General features: G+C 38.4%; 1 protein-coding gene across 2 annotated transcripts in view; it reads right to left on the bottom strand.

Annotated features, from left to right (window-relative positions):
- Positions 1–18,692, bottom strand: part of nphp4 (nephronophthisis 4) — a 166,242-nt gene that overhangs the window by 111,561 nt on the left and 35,989 nt on the right. For both annotated transcript variants that reach the window (XM_006785366.2, XM_006785367.2), the window contains exon 6: positions 14,777–14,913. In XM_006785366.2, coding sequence (XP_006785429.2) covers positions 14,777–14,913 — 137 coding nt within the window. The remainder of the gene's footprint in view (positions 1–14,776; positions 14,914–18,692) is intronic.

Genomic DNA, 18,692 nt, shown 5'->3' with positions numbered 1-18,692 from the left:
GCACCTGCTTATTACTTTCGAATCTGAAGTCCCACAAGAAGTTAGCTCAGCCATTTTCAACCACTTTTGAGTCTTGGGGACTTTTAAGCCATTTTTGGCACATATGTTCCTGTATGGTATTTCAGCCACATGCATGTGCATCCCAAACCCTGATATTAGGTGAGTGGCTCCGACATCTCTTGACAACCTGAAATGTGGATCCTATCTATGGTAGACTCTTGCATCTATGGATCTGGGACGAGAAGCTTTGTTGTAGTCCGTCCAGCCAATCTGTATCTTGTTCTTTGACCTTTTGATGTTGTTTAAAATGCAGTTTTGACCCATGCTTGTTTGTAGATTTGTGTGTCTACTCAGCACAGACGCTATGTTGCTTGCAAGGAGCATCTGGGTTGCAAAGAAGTATGTTACAGATTCATCAATGAAAGTATTTTGTTACCTTGTTCAGAAAGTTTGAGTGGATTGGGCCAGATTTTGATTTTATCCAGCTCTTCGTGTCTGAGACCAATGGTTGGATGTGTGCATCGTGATGTTGACTGATTCTTGTTCTGGGAAGCTGCTGTAGGCTGAAATCCACCAGCCAATTGGCATTGGTATTGCGCAAGGGTCTTTCTCCCATATGGGTAAACTGCACAGTCATAGTCAAAATTTCAACCATTCACATTTTGACTACTACTGTATTTATTGTATATAGTATTGCTAAAGTTACTGTGTGGTTATATCGTCTTGGGAACAGAAGTATCCTTCTGTCTCAGTACAGCTTACCATTACAATTTTCTACTATAAACACCAAATTGTCTTTACATTACCCTATCTAACAAAATCATGCATTTGCCTTTCCTGGCAGTTGTCAGCACAAGTGTGACAGGGTATCTGTAAATAATTGCTTTCTGTGACATCCAGATTATAATTATGATTGTCTTTTCCTACACAGTCTGTCTGCTCTCGCCTCTTTTCTTCACGGAAACCAGTGGCGGGGAAGATGACAGCGAAATGGCTTTGTCTTTTGTTGGACAGGTCTACCATGAAGTGTTTCAGAGAGAAAATAAAAGACAGACAGAGAGAAAGTTGTTTATAAGAGAACATCAGTTAAAGTGCTGCTTTCTGTTCTCCCTATCCATCTCCTCACACCCGTCCTCCAAGTTTCTCTTTCATTTCATTGTTCTTTTTCCTCACACCATCAGTTTCTCTCTCTCTCTATCTCTACCTATCTTGCTCGCTATCCTCTTTCTTCTCCCTCTTGCCTCCGTCTGCTGCCGTCACAGATTTCTTCCTCCCTCGTCTGAAATATGAATATTTTAAAGCTAAGAAGCTTAAAGGGAACAATGAAATGGCCCCCAAGTTAAATTATACTCCATTTCCAGAGTCACAGAAGAGGGACTTTTCTGAGTGATGAGCACACCGGTGCTATGTGGGTGTTTCTTTCTCTTTTTCACACACATATATAAGCTTGTTGTCTCCTACTTTAGTGTCATATTTGATATTCCCCCTCCCCAGAGCTTGCTTTTAGATTGCTGAACCAGACAGGTGCACTGTAACCAATCAGCACGGTCCCTTCAGCTGTCATAATGTACACTCGACATCTGTGTTTAAAAAAAGTGGAATTCGTTTCTGATAACATGCCTAAATGCTGTTTTGTGATTGTTGCATAAAGAGAAAGGGGGGAGGCAGAACAAGACTAATTTGCATGCTTTTGGATGCAGTTTGTTTTAGAGCTTTGTTAACAGCACAAACAAAAGCAGTGTGTTGTAAGGGAATGGTTGTGTGTATTTTTGTTGTCTTCTAATTAGACGAGTCGCCCTAATGTGGGAGTTGTAAGTGGAAACTAAGCATTCTGCTTATCCTTCCATTTTGCATTGGAAAAATAAAAAGGGTTGAAAATGCACTAGTGCCAGTGCACCACTATTATTTGTGATGGTTGGTCTCGTGGCTGTTAGTCAGGAGTCCATCAAGAGTAAGCCAAAAGTGACTTCATACCAATAAAGCCTTTAGGGCTCAACAGAAAGATTTTTTAAACTGCAAAACTCGCATTTCTAATGTGTCTGCAGTCTTGAGGAAAAATAATCATATTGCCTTTATATCTGGGTTGGGGATAAAGCGCTCAGCAGAAAGTCAAAGATAACTCTGGTGGAAAACACATCTTATCTTGGAAAGGAAACCAAGTCAGAAAACAAAGGCCATATATTTCTATGCACTGTAGTGAACAATAATGGCTGACAAGGGTTTGTAGTCCGCATGAGTGTGTACTTGACACATTTTTGCCTTTCTTATTTTCCAGAGTGTTTTTTTTACCATTATTTCCCTCTCTCATCTGTATCTGAATCCAAAATAAAATGGAAAAAAGGCCTCTGAAGTGAAGAAGTGGAAGATTATGAGTATTAACACCTGGAAACGGCATTAACATTGTCACATATTAACAACAAAGATTTTCTTAGATTCAATTTAACGGCCCGACTCCAGGGTGAGGCAAAGGAGACACAGGGGTGAGGATGAAATATTAGTAAGCAAAACTAATTTAGTTGGAGACATTGTAATTTGAATAAAATGGAGGTGCTGAAAAAGAAAGTCCTTTAGAACAAATTTAGAAATAATAGCAGTCAAAAAAGAAATGGAAAGCAGGAAGCAGCTGCCTTATTGTTCAATTTTAAGGGAAATGAGCGTAGATTTTCAGAGAAGCCTAAATCAGTTTCTGAAGGTTATTTCTTTGTGCTTAAAAGGCAGGAGCAAGCTCTCCTCGGTGGCTAACACTAAGACATATGAAACCCAATATAGAAAATGGGTCTGATCCCAGTAATAATGGGATAGAAACTTTGTTAAAGGTCGTGACAGTTGTCCTGAACCCTCTTGACTGCTGCCAGTATAGCAATACTGGGTAACATCCAAGTCAAAAGACAAAAAAACCCTTTGAACAAAGACAGAGGTTATATAGTATTTGAGGGCTGGGGTCCTGCATAGCTTCTTTTTCAATGGCTTCTATAAAAAACGCAAGCTTTTGACTTTTATGGTCAAAAGTTATCACTCACCCATCTAAATTACTGAATTCAGGTGTTCTACTCATTTCCACAGTCACAGGTGTATCAAATCCAGCACCTAGGCATGCTGATTGCTTCCAAAAGCATTTGTGGAAAAAATGAGTTGCTTTCAAGTGCTCAGTGAATTCCAGGGTGGTACCGCAATAGGATGCCACATGTGCATGAAGTGCGGTCAACAGTCAACTGTTAGTGGTGTTATAACAAAGTGGAAGTGATTGGGAATAACAGCAACTCAGCCATGAAATGGCTATGTAAAATCACAAAACTGAGTCACTGAATGCTGAGGTGCATAATGCGCAGATTTTGCCAACTTTCTGCAGAGTCAGTCACTACAGATCTCCAAATTTCATGCGGCTCCACATTAGCTCAAGAACAGCACACAGAAAGTTCCGTGAAATGGGTTTTCATGGCCAAGCAGCTGCATGTAAGTGCAATCCAAGCTGCATCCAAGCCTTTTGTGCCACCAGTAGTGTAAAGCATGCCGTCACTGGATTCTAGAGTAGTTGAGATGTGTTTTCTGGAGTGACAAGTCACGCTTCTCCGTCTTGCAATCTGATGGATGAGTCTGGGTTTGGCAGTTGCCAGGGGAAGGGTACTTGTCTGAATGTACAGGGTGGGCCATTTATATGGATACACCACAATAACATGGGAATGGTTGGTGATATTAAAGTCCTGTTTGTGGCACATTAGTATATGTGAGGGGGCAAACTCCTCAAGATGGGTGGTGACCATGGTGGCCATTTAGAAGTCGGCCATCTTGGATACAACTTTTGTTTTTTCAATAGGAAGAGGGCCATGTGACACATCAAACTTATTGGTAATGTCACAAGAAAAAACAATGGTGTGCTTGGTTTCAATGTAACTTTATTCTTTTATGAGTTATTTACAAGTTTCTCTCGAAGAGGTTAACACGTGACACGTAACACGTAGCATGGGAGATGGGTGGTCTCGTAGGGTGTCTTGCATTGAAATCTGCTGCAATGACCCGGTTACTGCGTTCACCAGATATCAACACAATTTCAATCCGCTCCTCACATGTTAACCTCTTCGACATGTCAATGGCTGTGAACAAAGAGAAACTTGTAAATAACTCATAAAAGAATAAAGTTACGTTGAAACCAAGCACACCATTGTTTTTCTTGTGACATTACCAATAAGTTTGATGTGTCACATGGCCCTCTTCCTATTGAAAAAACAAAAGATGTATCCAAGATGGTCGACTTCTAAATGGCCACCATGGTCACCACCCATCTTGAGGAGTTTGCCCTCTCACATATACTAATGTGCCACAAACCGGACTTTAATATCACCAACCATTCCCATTTTATTATGGTGTATCCATATAAATGGCCCACCCTGTATTGTGCCAATTGTAAAGTTTGGTGGACTGGGGATTATGACGTGAGGTTGTTTTTTAAAAGTCGGGCTTGGCCCTTAAGTTCCAGTGTAAGGAATGCTGAATGCTTCAGCATACCAAGACATAATGGATAATTTTATCCTTCCAACTTTGTGGTAACAGTTTGGGGATGGCCCCTTTCTGTTATAACATGACTGTACAAAAGTGCAGAAAGCAAGGTCCATAAAGACAGTGAGCGAGTGTGGTGTGGAAGAAGTTGACTGGCCTGCACAGAGTCCTGACCTCAACCTGACGTAACACCTTTATGATGAATTAGCGCAGAGACTGCGACTTTTGTGTCCAACATCAGTGTCTTACCTCACAAATGTGCTTCTGAAAGAATGTTCAAAAAATCCCATTAACCACCTATAACCTTGTGGAAAGCCTTCCTAGAATAACTGAAGCCATCATAGCCCAACATCATGTCAAACTCCATGGATTAACAATGGGATGTCACTCAAGTTTGTGTGAAATACGTGTGAAAGCATATAGCAAAGCAAAGTGATTACTTTCAGCAACATAGTGCATTAAACCTTAAACTGACTGAAAACCACATCAATACAAGTCAGTTATGCAAACTATATTAAGATGAAGCCTAATAGACAATCCTGACATGAGTCTGAAAATCTACTACCAAACAAACCTAAAGGTAAAAGTATCCAAGTTCACATTACTTATTATCCAACCGTGTTATATCACTCAAAACCTGCTGTCATTACAGAGGTGCACAATAATAATCATTTGAAGCTAACAGCACACATTCTGTGACAGTCTTTGGAAGCCATCATTAGTTATGACAGTGAAAGTGTCAGAAAGAGCTATGTAAAGAGCGAAAATGAAACCTGGAGAGAAGCAGATGGCACTTTCTCAGCTCCACACACCTGGCCAGTAACTGTAGGATGTGGGTGTGGATGTTCAGTGTAGAAAGTTACACAAATTATGATGCCAGTAATGAGTGGAGGAAGTTTCAGACACTGTTCATCCATTTGACAAGCAACTCTGGTATAGTTTACTAACACTTTAAGGCTGGGGGTAATAACATTCCCTGTTGGAGCTACCTGCTGTAGTGACCTCTTGTGAATAAGAGTGCAGCTGAAAGTCAATTCTTCTATGCTGTATTTACATATTTTGATCAAGTTTCTCACTCATACATTGATATTTATGCAAATGCTCAAAAATCCAAACAACAGTACAAATGAGCAGCCTAGTGTGCAGTGTACTTTTAGCTTTAAAAAAAAATTAAAATGCCACAATGCCATTTACTCAGCTTGTTATCATCATCAGCATTGCCAAAATCAACGTCTCCAGCACCTCTATTTTCTAATAATATGAAGTTAATGTTAATTGTGCAACTAGTAATGAGTGAACAAGAATGTGGTTTCAGAAAGTCTTTTTCCTGGCACTTTCCTGGGCTGAACTTTAATAATAAAGCCATTAAATATAATCATCGTCTCACTTAGAGGCAAATGCCTTCATTTTCATGTGACTGAGGTGCCAAAGCAGAGGCCAGCTGAAATATATAACTGGGAAAATATTTTTAATGACTCTATCACTCAAACACTAATTACATCTTTTCTTACTTATCTTGACAATACAATTAATAATAGTCCTCCTCATTCCCAATCATCCACTTTATCTTACACTGACTATCTGAAGGAAATGCAGCTGCTTGTTTGTGTGTTAGTGAAAAAACAAAACAAATGGGAACTTAAAGTATGGGGAGGTTTAATTACTCAGTTTACTCAACTGAAAGTGTAGCAAATAGGCAAAACCTAAACTGAATGAAGTATGTGAAATACTGACTTTTAGCTCAGATGCTATCAGCATCACAATGGTATGCACAAGGTTACTGCTAGGAGGCGGTGAACTAATCCACTTCGCTCAACAAATTCAGAGAAATTATTTGGGTGTTGGAATGATTTCTGGTGGAATAGAGGTGTCTACATACAAGAAGCCGCTCAAACGTGTGACGTTCAGAAAGTCAATAACATTTGGTGACTTCAGAGAACTAATAGTGAAGTAACAGCTGGCGATGCGAAATTAAACTTTTCAAAATGTTGCGACCAATCAAAGTGACTACTACTCTGACCGAAGGATACCATTCATTGACATGAACGAATGGTGAACACATTAGAGGGCTATATAGGCAACCAGAGCCTAGAAAGTCCACTACCGGCCAGCCATCAGCAATTGTTGCATGCGTACTCACTTCCTATGTGAACACCCCTTATGTTTGCCAGAAGCCAGTTTGGTTCTTATTCCATTTGGGGCTTTGTTTTAGTCACTTTATCTTGTTTTTAAGGTTGACCCATCTCAGTACTGCAATGAAACACTTGCATCATACCTGTACAAAAGGATAACTCCCAGAACTTTGATAAAATGGGAGAATTTAAAAACCAAGTGCAGGAACGACCATCATTTGCCTTTCAGACTATAGTACTATAATTTTTTTTAATAGTTTTATGATAATGACAATTGTATTTATAAAGCAGATTTCATTACATGAAACTCAATCAGCTTAACACAGAAAATGAAGAAACATTAAAAACTGTGTAGGTTTACAGTGCCTTAAGGTAGCAAAAACAGCAAAACACAACAAAAGAACAAAACTTATTAACTGTAGGCATTAATGTTTCTGTAATGGTTACTCTACGATTACATGCTTCAGAAAAGATGTGTGTTGTTTTGTTTTTTAACTGAAGACAGACAACCACAAATATAAGAAATGCGTGTTGGGTTTTGGCAAAAAGGAGACTTGGAATATTTTCAGTCAAGTAAAGTATAATGCAATTAACTGATTTTTATTTGTATATAACAGCTCTGTCCAGAAACTAGGAGCACTTTTTATTGAAATGTAACTTGGTACCGATTTAGATAAAATATAAAAGGTAATTAATGGTCTATGTTTCATTATTACTACAACTTTAAATTTCCATTAAAGAAAAGTTTAAGAAAAATATATTACGTGACAAATAGTGTAATTAGCAGGTTTCAGATTGGCCAAGAATATTGCGATTGTTTATTTGGTATTTTCCTCCATCTATGTATATATTCCTCATGAATACAGAAAAATAACAGGAAAATGGTTCTTTACTGGTTTCACGACAAAATAATTAAAAGCAAAACCACCTTTATAGCTTTTGCAGATTTTTTTTCCCTGATGCTTCTGAGTTTTTTTTTTCTGCAAGGCACCATTAAAAGCTGTCAGCTATTAATCAGTAAGTTTTCATGTCAGTACTTTGTGAAATCAATGTGTAGGCTGTTGTAACAGGTAATAATAACTCTACAGATGGCAACTGTCATCTCAAGGGGCGTGTGTGAGTGTGTGAAAGAGAAATGGCAAGAGAGTGTGAGAGAAAAAAAGCAGTTGAAATTATGTCCCACAAGAGTTTTGTATAAGCCAATTACCAAGTCAGTTATACAACTCCAGCATATTTCTCTTACCTTTGAAAACCGGCAAACAAAGGGAAACACTTCTGAGCTTTTATGATCATACACTTCTCACATAGCCAGGGAGAAGATGCGAGCTGGTAATTTACCTTTTTTTTTCATGTTTTAACCTGTTTGATCTGTGCAATCAGGGCACACACCTACAATAGAAACCTTTGTTTTGTTTTTTGAAAGAGTGTAGTATAGGCAGATCAAGCTTCACACACCTTTAAGTCAAATGCATTCATGACCTGTGTTCATTTTCACCCATATCAAGACAGTGAGTGAGTGAGTGACTGAGTGAGTGAGTAAGTGAGTGAGTGAGCGAGTGAGTATGTGCTCCTACCCACGCAGTGGATGTTAGCTCCCCCATATTGAGGGTGAATCATTCGTGGCAAGAAACAGTAGCAGCATCATTAGCATGCTGCTCTCATCCTCCCACTCCCCTACTCCTTAACAAATTTTAACTGGCACAGAGCTTCCACCGATAAATCACTGTTGCCCGACCGCTGAAACACTTCCATAATTCACCAACCAAAAATATTGAGTCAAACACACGCTCATACTGCTCCCTTTCCGTTCCCCTCCCCATTTCATTCCATTTGTCCCTAAGCGTAGCGTAACACTTTCAACCACAGCACATGGAGTTCTACACCATCATGATCACATTATGTTGTCTCACAGTTGGTCCCACTTGGAAGGAAACCCTTAATGCTGAGTCCAACTATGAGCACCAACAGCACAAAAATATGTGATATCATATCATAACTTTAAAGGATAAGGTTGTTTCTCACTGACAACACACACCAGGAAGAAAAAATCCATTTCATGTTATTTTTTAACCCTAATTTCTCTGTAGTACTCAGATCCAAGCCTAATTATTTATATTGTAGACAACTGTTTGTTTGTTTTAATGAGTCACAATTCAGAATTTTCTTTGAAATTTGTTAGGGACAATTTTAACCTCAGTATTAACAGTACCAAAGGAACATCTGTGTAACTGTGTGTTCAATATATGTGCTTAAGTAGTGTCGCTCCATAGAGCTTCATTGATTGATTCTGTTCATCTGGACGTAGCGTTTTCAGTGGGACACACGTTTTGTCACTCATCCAAGTTCTTCAGTGTCAGCTGACTGCAGGTTTCTTATATCCTATAAAACAGTACATTTGCATAATGACTGAAATCAGCACACTGAAGGAACAATGGACCTCCCAGCCCATTGTTCCTTCAGTGCAGATTGTGTCCCTTTGAGCAATATGGCTCATTTGAAACAGTAAAACTTGTTGACAGCCCAAAATGTGGACAGCAGGTCTTTGGAGGTTAAAGTAAAAGTTGTGCCTTTTGGAAAATGTTGCTTTAATGGGTAAGACAAGTTGCACTTTGACATTTATACATACATATATATACATTCCTGGTTTGTGTCGCACTTTTTCTGGTTTCACTACAGCTCAGGAGATAGTGAGCGTTTGCAGACAAGTTGGCATCTTCTATACACAATACAGACAACCATTACAGTAGTCACACCCAGCAACCACTCACCAGCCAGTCAGAGAATATAAATTTATGCCTAGCCACCAGGGGGTCACCAGCCAGTCTGTAGGCCTGTGTAACTGAGGGTGATGAGCAATAATGAGACACAAGGGCTAAATGATATTTAGGCAGCTGTATCAAAATGGACCTGAACCATCAGGTTACTTCTATACTTCCTAAAATGTAAGGTGATTTCTAGAATAAAAAAAATTATAAGGTTGCTAAAAAACAAAACAAAACAAAAACGTAATTTTACATAATCGCCGTTTTAATAAAAAATAAAAAAATGTTTCTTCAGCATTACAGTCAGGAAACAGCCAGCATGAGGTGAGTGAAATGATAATCCCTATTGAAACGATAATCAGCAGTAGCAACTCTTCCTGCAACAACATCTCTGCAGTGACAGTACATAAAGCAAGCTTAGTGGAATATCATCGATAAATGACATTTGATTCTCGTGTTCCAATTTCTGAATAGTTTATCTTACAGTGTCACAGTCAGTGGTTTCGACACATATCTGACTCATACTGGTCAACTATCTTTAAGTGACATCTGTGCTCACTAAAATGGATTTTCTGAAATTTACATAGACCTCACTGGAGGCTTGGCAGCATGTAATCAATAAATGACCACAGAATGTAACACTTTAATTTCTCTATCTGGACTCAGTTTATTTTACATTTCCATACTGGCTATTCAAATTCTATAAAACTAATACTTAAAAAATTAAAATGCAATACATTGTTTTGTAAAAAAAACCAAACTGTTTTGTACAAAAAAATATATATATATAATGAGTTTCTTTGCATGTTTGCAGACTTTTTAAATGCAGGTGAAAGAGTGAAATCAGTGTTTTTGCAGAATTTTTGTTTTTCAGGAGCGCTTTATTGTATTGTATGGTATTGCATGTCATCTGAAACAGTGTTCAAAGACACTCAGAGGGATTTTAAAATAATTCATGACAGAGAGAAAAGAATCAGGTGAAAATCAATTCAATAATAATGTCTTGATGATGTTTAAAGTTTATCTCTTTCCTGATTCAACAGCTGTGCAATTCTTGTCTTGTCTGACTTACAGTGTCTATAATCAGTTGCAGTCTATCTCCTCTAATGATTGGATCGTCAATCACTACGAAGACCTGGATCCCATGAATATTTTATGCTCGCCAACTGCATAACCCTGTTCTTTTGCACTGCATCAATTACATGGGTAAGTGGCCTGCAGTCAAACTGGGTTTCCTTGGAGAACAATGTGCAAGAACGCTGCTCTTGTTCAGAAATGTTCAAACAAAAAATGCTTCTTTTTTCTTCTTCTTCTTTTTTTTTTTTTTAAAATACTACCGCGTCCACAGGGGCAGTCCTACTTTGAGTGAATTTTCTTCTTTTAGGACAAATGAAAACTTCCCCGAGCTTTGTTGCCACAGTCTTTCTCCGTTCATTAAATCAGCCTAAGGCGTTTTGTTCTGCTTGCGGCGCGGCATTGGTCCTCCCCTGCTCTTCTCCTCCTCTTCATCATCTTCTGTTCTCTCTGCTCTTTTGATCACAAGCTAAAATGTTACATACATTCTGACAAGATATCAGGCCCTTTCAACAAGCGCAATAGGTTTTATTGAAGATATAGGTGAGCGGGTGCTACAGGTCACTGGAGGTGTAAGCCTTTGGCTTTGGCTTTGGGGAATGTAGACAAATTCAAGCATCTCGGAAGAGTAGTGTTAATTTTCTCTCTCTCTCTCTTTTTTTTTTTTTAAACAGGGGGTCAGAGTGTGTTTGAAGAGGTCCAAGACTGCAATTCAAATTAATCTTGTGCTCATTAAACTGTTATATAAAAGTAAAGTAGCTACACTAGTCCACATAAAAAAGCACATCAACTAGGGCACAGGCTGTATAATATATGGGAAAGTGGACTGTAGAAAGAAGCAACACTGGGATAGTTTATTGAGCTAAAAATAGCAATACTTATGGGGAGATTAAGTGAAGACGATATGTTAGACAAGCAGCCAGTATAAGGATTTTGTCTCATGCTCTACTGTACATTCATCTTCTTCCCCATTCCTCTTCATTTTTGCTATTCCATTCCTGCCTCAGTATCATTTAAGCACGCTAGCATGGAGTCACACACATTCATTCTCTCACACACACACAGACAAAACGGTAAAACGGAGTTGGCATGTGAGGTGTCAGCATCACTTCAGAGACAGCTTGATGACAATCCAGCTGGAGTCACACTTTAAAGGTCACATACAGATCACACACACACCCTTTCTCTTTGTCTGTCTGTCTTTCTCACTCTCTCTCTCTGTCACACACACACACATGCGCACACGTTTTAATTAAAAGCTGCAATCAAGCTGACTTCTGCATGTATTAACACCTCTTGCAGACGTGAGAATGTCGTCATATCGCTGAAGTTATAAAAGTCTGGAACATTTAACTCATCTACGCAACATAGGCTGATTATGAGGACCTGCAAAGAACATCTCACCAAGGAGGGAAAAAAAGTGTGAACGCCAATATGAGAAAATTATTCATGCTAGCATGACACTTTGCTCACAGAGTAAAAGTTGTAGTCTACTTTCCCATATTTACACTTAGGTACGGAAATAAAATATACAGAAATAATTTCAAACTGTATGCATGCAACAAAAACTGGATTGAAATACAAGAAATATCCTTGGAAACGAGAAGGGGGACAAAACATTAAAAGGGCAGAGCTGCCTGTAAATGCTTAATGATTGAAGTGCCAAAGGGAATAGGCCTGTTTGGAAAAGAAAAAAAAACTGGGTTAGTCTTTTTTTTTAGTTTTTACTGAAATATGTTTCATTAATGCAAAAGTAGTGGAGACAAAACCCTAACTGACTGTTTGATTGTACAAATCAATCAATAATGTTCTAAAGGGAGGTTTAGGGCTGCATGACCTGCATATACAAGTGCATGTAAAACCTTGTGAAATTACAGGTCCTTAGCTCCACTAGCTCTTCAATCTTCCATCATCACAAGCTGACTGTTGTGCTGGCAGTAGGTTTTGTACCTTGATACCTTTGGTCAAGTTTACAACAAGACTACTGAGGATAAGAACCACCATCCAACTATAAGTCAGCCAAAAAAATAAATGAATAAATAAAATATTTATTCTTCTGTGGATCTTTTGCATTATCGAGATTCTACACAGTTCTATCCAAAAGGAATACAACTTCTATGTAAAAAATTAGACCGATATTTATACTCGCTGTCAACTCTGTGCTGGTATATAACAACTATAAACCACCTTTTTATGGTATGAAAAATAAGCATCTAGTTTTCACTCAAAATGAGAAAAACACTTGATTTCTGCCATATTTTTTGTCATTACTGAATTACAGTGTCCTGCTATGAATGCACCAGACCAGAACCTAAAGGAGCATTATCATTAATAATGCGTAACATAGCAACGATTTGTCACAATCGTCGGGATTTTACACGATGGGATGAGAACGTGTTGTGAAATTTATATGCTTCACTGTTCTTCCTATGCTGCTGTTAAGTGGCCATGTCTGTATGTCTGAACCTTTTTCCACCGGTTGTTTATAAAAAAAATTTTTGTTTGTGTTGGCTTGTTCTTGTCACAGTACACGCATGTGTAAAAACCATAATGAGTTTGGACCTTTGTTTTCACGCTGTTATACAGATGTTGGTCCCCAGTGTCAGAACAGAAATTGTGCAAAATGTCTTTTAAATTATGCTGTCCCATTGTTTCTGGAGTAATCTACACGGGGACCTGAACTTGTCGTAACACATTACTGTGGGAGGATTTACAATAAGTTTATATTGTTCCCTTTTTCAGTGAGATTGCTCTTGAATTTTTACTTTTTTATGACATATTACTGCATATGATGTGGATGTTGTGTTTATTTGTTTGTGCTGTGTGAGAGTTGCATTTGTACGATTTCTTTTGCTATTAATCTGTTGTCCTCTTGGCCAGATAACTTATGAAAACAGATTTTTTTCATCTTAGTTAGGCTATTACATGGAATGAATAAGATACTGATTATTTAACATTAACATTATAATGCAACTGTGGATTAAAAGTACAACTTCCCTGAACTGGAAAAAGTCAGCAAATGTTTTAGTCCATTTCTAATCAGATTTGATTGATAAGTACTGTTATTTTCATTTGTTTTTTTTTTAATCTTGGTTTAAAATTCAGTTTAATTTCTTTTAGTTTTCAGATTAGTTTTGTTTTGATTCTAGTTTTAATTTTGGCTATTGATGGCATTTTTCAGCTTTTAAGATTTAGAAAGTCAATAACAGTACAAGAAATACAATAGACCAAACACTTGTCCTGTTTGTGTCCACAGATTTTACCAACACTGACTTTTTCAGTTCTGTTGACTACCCTAACCTTGTTCTATACATGCAGTTTTACACACGACTGAATTCTTAAAAAAGAAGATAAACACCCATAGTGTTTTCAAGATGGCTACGATTGACAAGATCTGCCTTCTTGAAGAATTTTGGTTATTCCATCACAGACACACTTACAACAGCTCCTACTATTTGCTCCACTTAATCAAATCTACACTCCTTTAGTCCCCTGTGTTTGAGTTTGGGGATTAAACCCAGCAGTATCAAAGAGCAGGCAGAGAGAGATATGGAGTGACAGTGTTGTCATATCAATTCCCATCCTTACTGGAGACACATCTCACTTAGGCTGAAGTGAACAGATAGGGCCTGTGCGAAGCCATTGTACATATAATTGCTAGTCCAAAGCTGCACCTGTCAAATACGGTTAACCATCTGGGTTTCCACAGACAAGAAAAAAAGAAAAGAGGATAGATAAGCTCCATTTAGTTTGGGAGGTGATGTGGCTTAAATTGCAGTGGCAGCTGTAAAAGGGCTCTGGCTCGCACACTAAAGAAACGGAAAGTGAGATAAAGGAAAGTAGGCCGGAGAAAATAATCTTGGCAGAGGTATGTCAAGGCCATCCTGGTCATCTTTAATTAGAGGAGATTGGTGAATGGCCACCTCACAAGAATGATATCAGGACTGTACGTATGCATCGTACATGTATCTTCATAAAAGGGAACCGTAAGGAGATTTGCTTTTCCCAAGTAAGCACCACATATACTGTGCATTTAAGGGAAATAGGATGTAAAATGAGGAAAAGACATGCTTTATGAGTGTATATAGTTCGAAATGACATTTTGCCAGTATATTTTTTATCAATGGAATATCGTTTTCGACTGCAGTAGCAATTTAAATGGTTCCAACTGCAGAGCTCCGCATGAGAATATGGACTTTAAAGAACATGAGACAGATCTGTGTATTTTATGAAAAACAGTCATCTAACCATCCCTGATGTGTCATCTGCAAAAACTATCAAGACTGTGTGTGTGTTATGAAAGCTTGGCCTTACTGTGTTCTGGCAGTCAGCATTGATCAGCTGCAGCAGCTGGCTCTCGAACTTCTCCAGGGACGGCTGAAGGGAGATGGTAAGTCTGTTCAGGGTGAAGGGCAGCGTTTTGAGCGTCTGAGGCTTCAGCAGAGCATCTCCTGATGACAGAGTGAACATAACATCAACTGACACACACGCCTCAATATTTACACGATTTTCCTCAGTCACATTTAAAGTGCTTTCCTAGCCTAAATTGATTTCTTCCCTGCTCTGTTAAATGTGTTTTCTGCTCAGAAAATGTCTGTTCCATTTGGACTACTGTGAAGGAGAAAACACCATCTAGTGTAATACATGCAAGCTACAAGTTCTGAAATACATTTCAGTACAGTTTGTTCATGACCCATTTGTAAAATTAATTTTCCATCATCCCCCGAAAATGGCATCGTAGAAGTTCGAGAAACATGAAAATCTGATTTCAAATGAAAATGCACAGCTTAAAAAAGCAGAATCACTGTGTGTATACTCTGTGTTTAATATATAAAAGTGAATGATATGTGCAACAAGCTTATTCTGGATTTTTTCAGTTTTATGAAAGATTTATTAAAATTCTCTTCACATAAATTAAGGACAAAACATTATCTGCAATCCTGGCAGATCAGCCAATCTCAGTGCCGCATCAGCTGATGACTCTGTTGACACCTTTCTAAAATCCAAATCAGGATATCTGCAAGCTGCTTTGCGATCCACCTCCACCCTAGCTTCTGTATTCATGCTTTATTGCACCTAATCCACATCTGTTGTTCTTGATACATTCTCTGTTCTGTGCCTGCCGTCTTGCTGCCTCTGGCTTTCAATGTATGCACAGGAAGAGCCAGAGACATGTGTTATCCCCACCTTTAGGCTCTCATGTGTGCATGCATCCCCATGCATGAGGATGGGAAACTGAAGAAGGTCCCATAACAGAACCAAGTAAACTACAACTACAAACTACAGATAGAAATATGGGCCTATATGTGCTAATTGTCTTTGTAGTCCAGTTTAATTTGCAGTAGTTTCTGAAGCATCACGTAAGCTACCTTACAGCCATCAAGGAAAAAATATTTCATAACATTTGGAAGGTTCGGTGTCTCCTGATGTCAGCTGAGAATTACAGCTGTCAAGATTGATGAGCTGAAAAAGACAGTCTGAAAATTCCAGCTTTCATAGAAATTGATTCCGACCAAAGCGTCTGACAGGAAAGAGCGACAATCAGCGAGTGAGTCAGTTGGTCAGTTGTGCAGCTGCAGCTCAGAATTTCGAGCCAGCTGTCCACAAAACAAAAGTTCTATCAGCTCCTTCAGTCCGCATGCCAATGTGTCCTTGAGCAAGATATTTAACCCCATGAAATTGCTGTACTGAATTATTTCTTCTTACATTTAAAAACAATATGGAACATTTAAAGGATCTACATTATACACTGCAGTTATGGTCAGAGGTTTACATGCACTAATCCTGGGCATGAATGACATTTGTATTTGAGGCCTTGAATGATTTCTTTGAACTGTCTGTTTGAGGCACGATATGCTAAAGGGCACTTAACCAAATATTAGCGGAGTCTATATAAGTATTTGAGTCTGTATGTATAATTTTAACCCTGTGTGCATTATAGAAAATACAAAATATATTCAAACTCATGCAAACATTTTTTGTTTTTCATTAAATTCATTCATGCTGTACAATTATTATATCGTAGGAAAAGAAATTTTTAAGAGCACAAAATCATGATATTCATGTCCATGATGAGTATGTAAATGTCTGACCACAACTGCACAAACACTTAAAACACATCATATAGAACAAACTGAGGACTTAAAAGTATGAAAGTGGTTAATATGTATTTATCAGCAAGTAATATAACACACTTCCAAGCAAGGGAATTTTTCAGTAGCTCAGCAGTCAGGAAAATAGTGACTGTCAGGACAGCAACAGAAAGGTTTCTGTCCTGGTTTGACATATTAAAAAGAGCTCAAAGACATGCTGCTATATCTCGCCTCTCTACATGGTCTAAGACAATTGAATCTAAGCTGGCTAACATCTTAACGGACAGATTTTGGCTGCTTGTGGAAGATGGATAGCCGTCATTTTCTGAGATATTGAGAATTTTCAAATCACATAGAAATATATGTGGCATCTAACACACTATCCCTGGTATACATCAACACAATGTTCCTTCAGCCCTGTATTGCATGTCTGTAACTGACTTGAAATAAGGGGTCATAATTAAGCTAGTTACAGAGATATATATCTATACATACATACATACATATATATATATATATATATATATATATGTGTGTGTGTGTGTGTGTGTGTGTGTGTGTGTGTGTGTGTGTATACACATATATATACACACACATATATATACACATATACATATTCCCATTCAGGTTTTGTAGTAGCTAGTGAAAGAATAGGGAATGCAGATATTTTATGTTATGTAACAGAACTGCTAAACTTGATTGTATTATTGATTATCATATTCCCTTCTTTGTCATAGGCGTGTCCTTGAGCTGGATCAGGAAATTCAGTCTTTTTTTAGTACATCCATTTCTTTAATGCTTTGTGGAAAGCTTTCTAATCCCAGTCACTGGAATATTTAAACCAGAGAAAGACTGAAATGCTTCTGTCAGAAAAACCAGACAAAAACAGTTTCCTTTTGGATACTTGGCGTTAACTGAATCCGAACTGAATGAAGAAAGCACTGCAGCAAACAGATGAGGTAAGAAAGTCTGAATGCACAATCACCCTGTTCAGACACAACAAAGAGTAAATAGCCAGTGTGATTGTAATCTCTTCAAGAGTAATGCAGCCACTGAGCATTTCATTGCAGCCCTTGTCTCAGGAGCGCAGAGTTGGACTGTTCTGAATGCAGTGTGAATATCAAGCCAGTGGCTGTGGTCTTAAAAGGCAGCTTAGGTCTCTGCTGCTCACAGCCCCAGAACATGAAGAGGATTAGCCTGCTACCATACCTCCCACTGACTCCCAATGATTATAGCTCTGCACTGTCAGACTTCATTACATTCCCCCTTAGAAACTCACTTTCTAAGTACTGCAGACATTTCAACTTCTGATGGAACTAAGTTTGTAAAAAAGGGAATAACTATGATGAATGTCCCGTATGTTATTGTGACAGCTCGAAGGAGAAAAGTGAGAAGCGGTTGATCTATATAATATAAGATCAAACATGACATGTTAAATGTTTTTGACTGAGCCGTGTCATATTACTCAGGTGACATCACTCCAACTCTAAACTCACTGGGGTGTTGAAAGGGGACAAAATGTGCAACAAGTACACACAATCTGTAGTACACATGAGTGCAGGTACACCCAATAAAATTCTCAATCTGTCACAATACTTTACTAACTGGTAAGTAGCTGCACAATTATGCTCTTTAGGCTCACTTTTGCCCCTTTTACTTCCCACTGAACTAAGCTGTTGAGGCCTCAGTCCCCCAGGCCTAACCCCCCGATCTTGCTGCAGTTGCTAGGTGAAATCGGTCACAAAGAGGGTGCTACAACAAAAACCTCATGATTGCTTTGGATACTAGAAAATTGCAGGAGCCACTCATTTACATGGAAGAGGCCAACTTGTTTGTAAACTACTGCAAAAGTTGAAAAGGTTGACTGAAAACAAAGAATGTTTGCTGTAACTTCCCACTAAAGCTAACATGTTTCAAAAGGTGTAACATTTCTTCTGAAGGTTAACGGTCTCTGTTTTTGGTTTGTGTAACACTTTTCACTTTCAAGTGACTGTTCTGCAACTATTTAGCAACTGTTTGCAGACAAGCTGGAATCCTTCTTGAAGAATGTGAGTGACCACAGCAATTTGCTAGTGAGCAAAGCAATTGCAAGGAGTTTTCCATGAAGCATCATATTCTTCTGTGCAACCAACTTCACC

This window comes from Neolamprologus brichardi, chromosome 20 (assembly GCF_056152115.1).
Source record: "Neolamprologus brichardi isolate AB-2024 chromosome 20, ASM5615211v1, whole genome shotgun sequence".
Lineage (NCBI taxonomy): Eukaryota > Metazoa > Chordata > Actinopteri > Cichliformes > Cichlidae > Neolamprologus > Neolamprologus brichardi.
The sequence above is the reverse complement of the archived record's forward strand: the minus strand, read 5'-3'. Positions and strand labels throughout refer to the sequence as shown.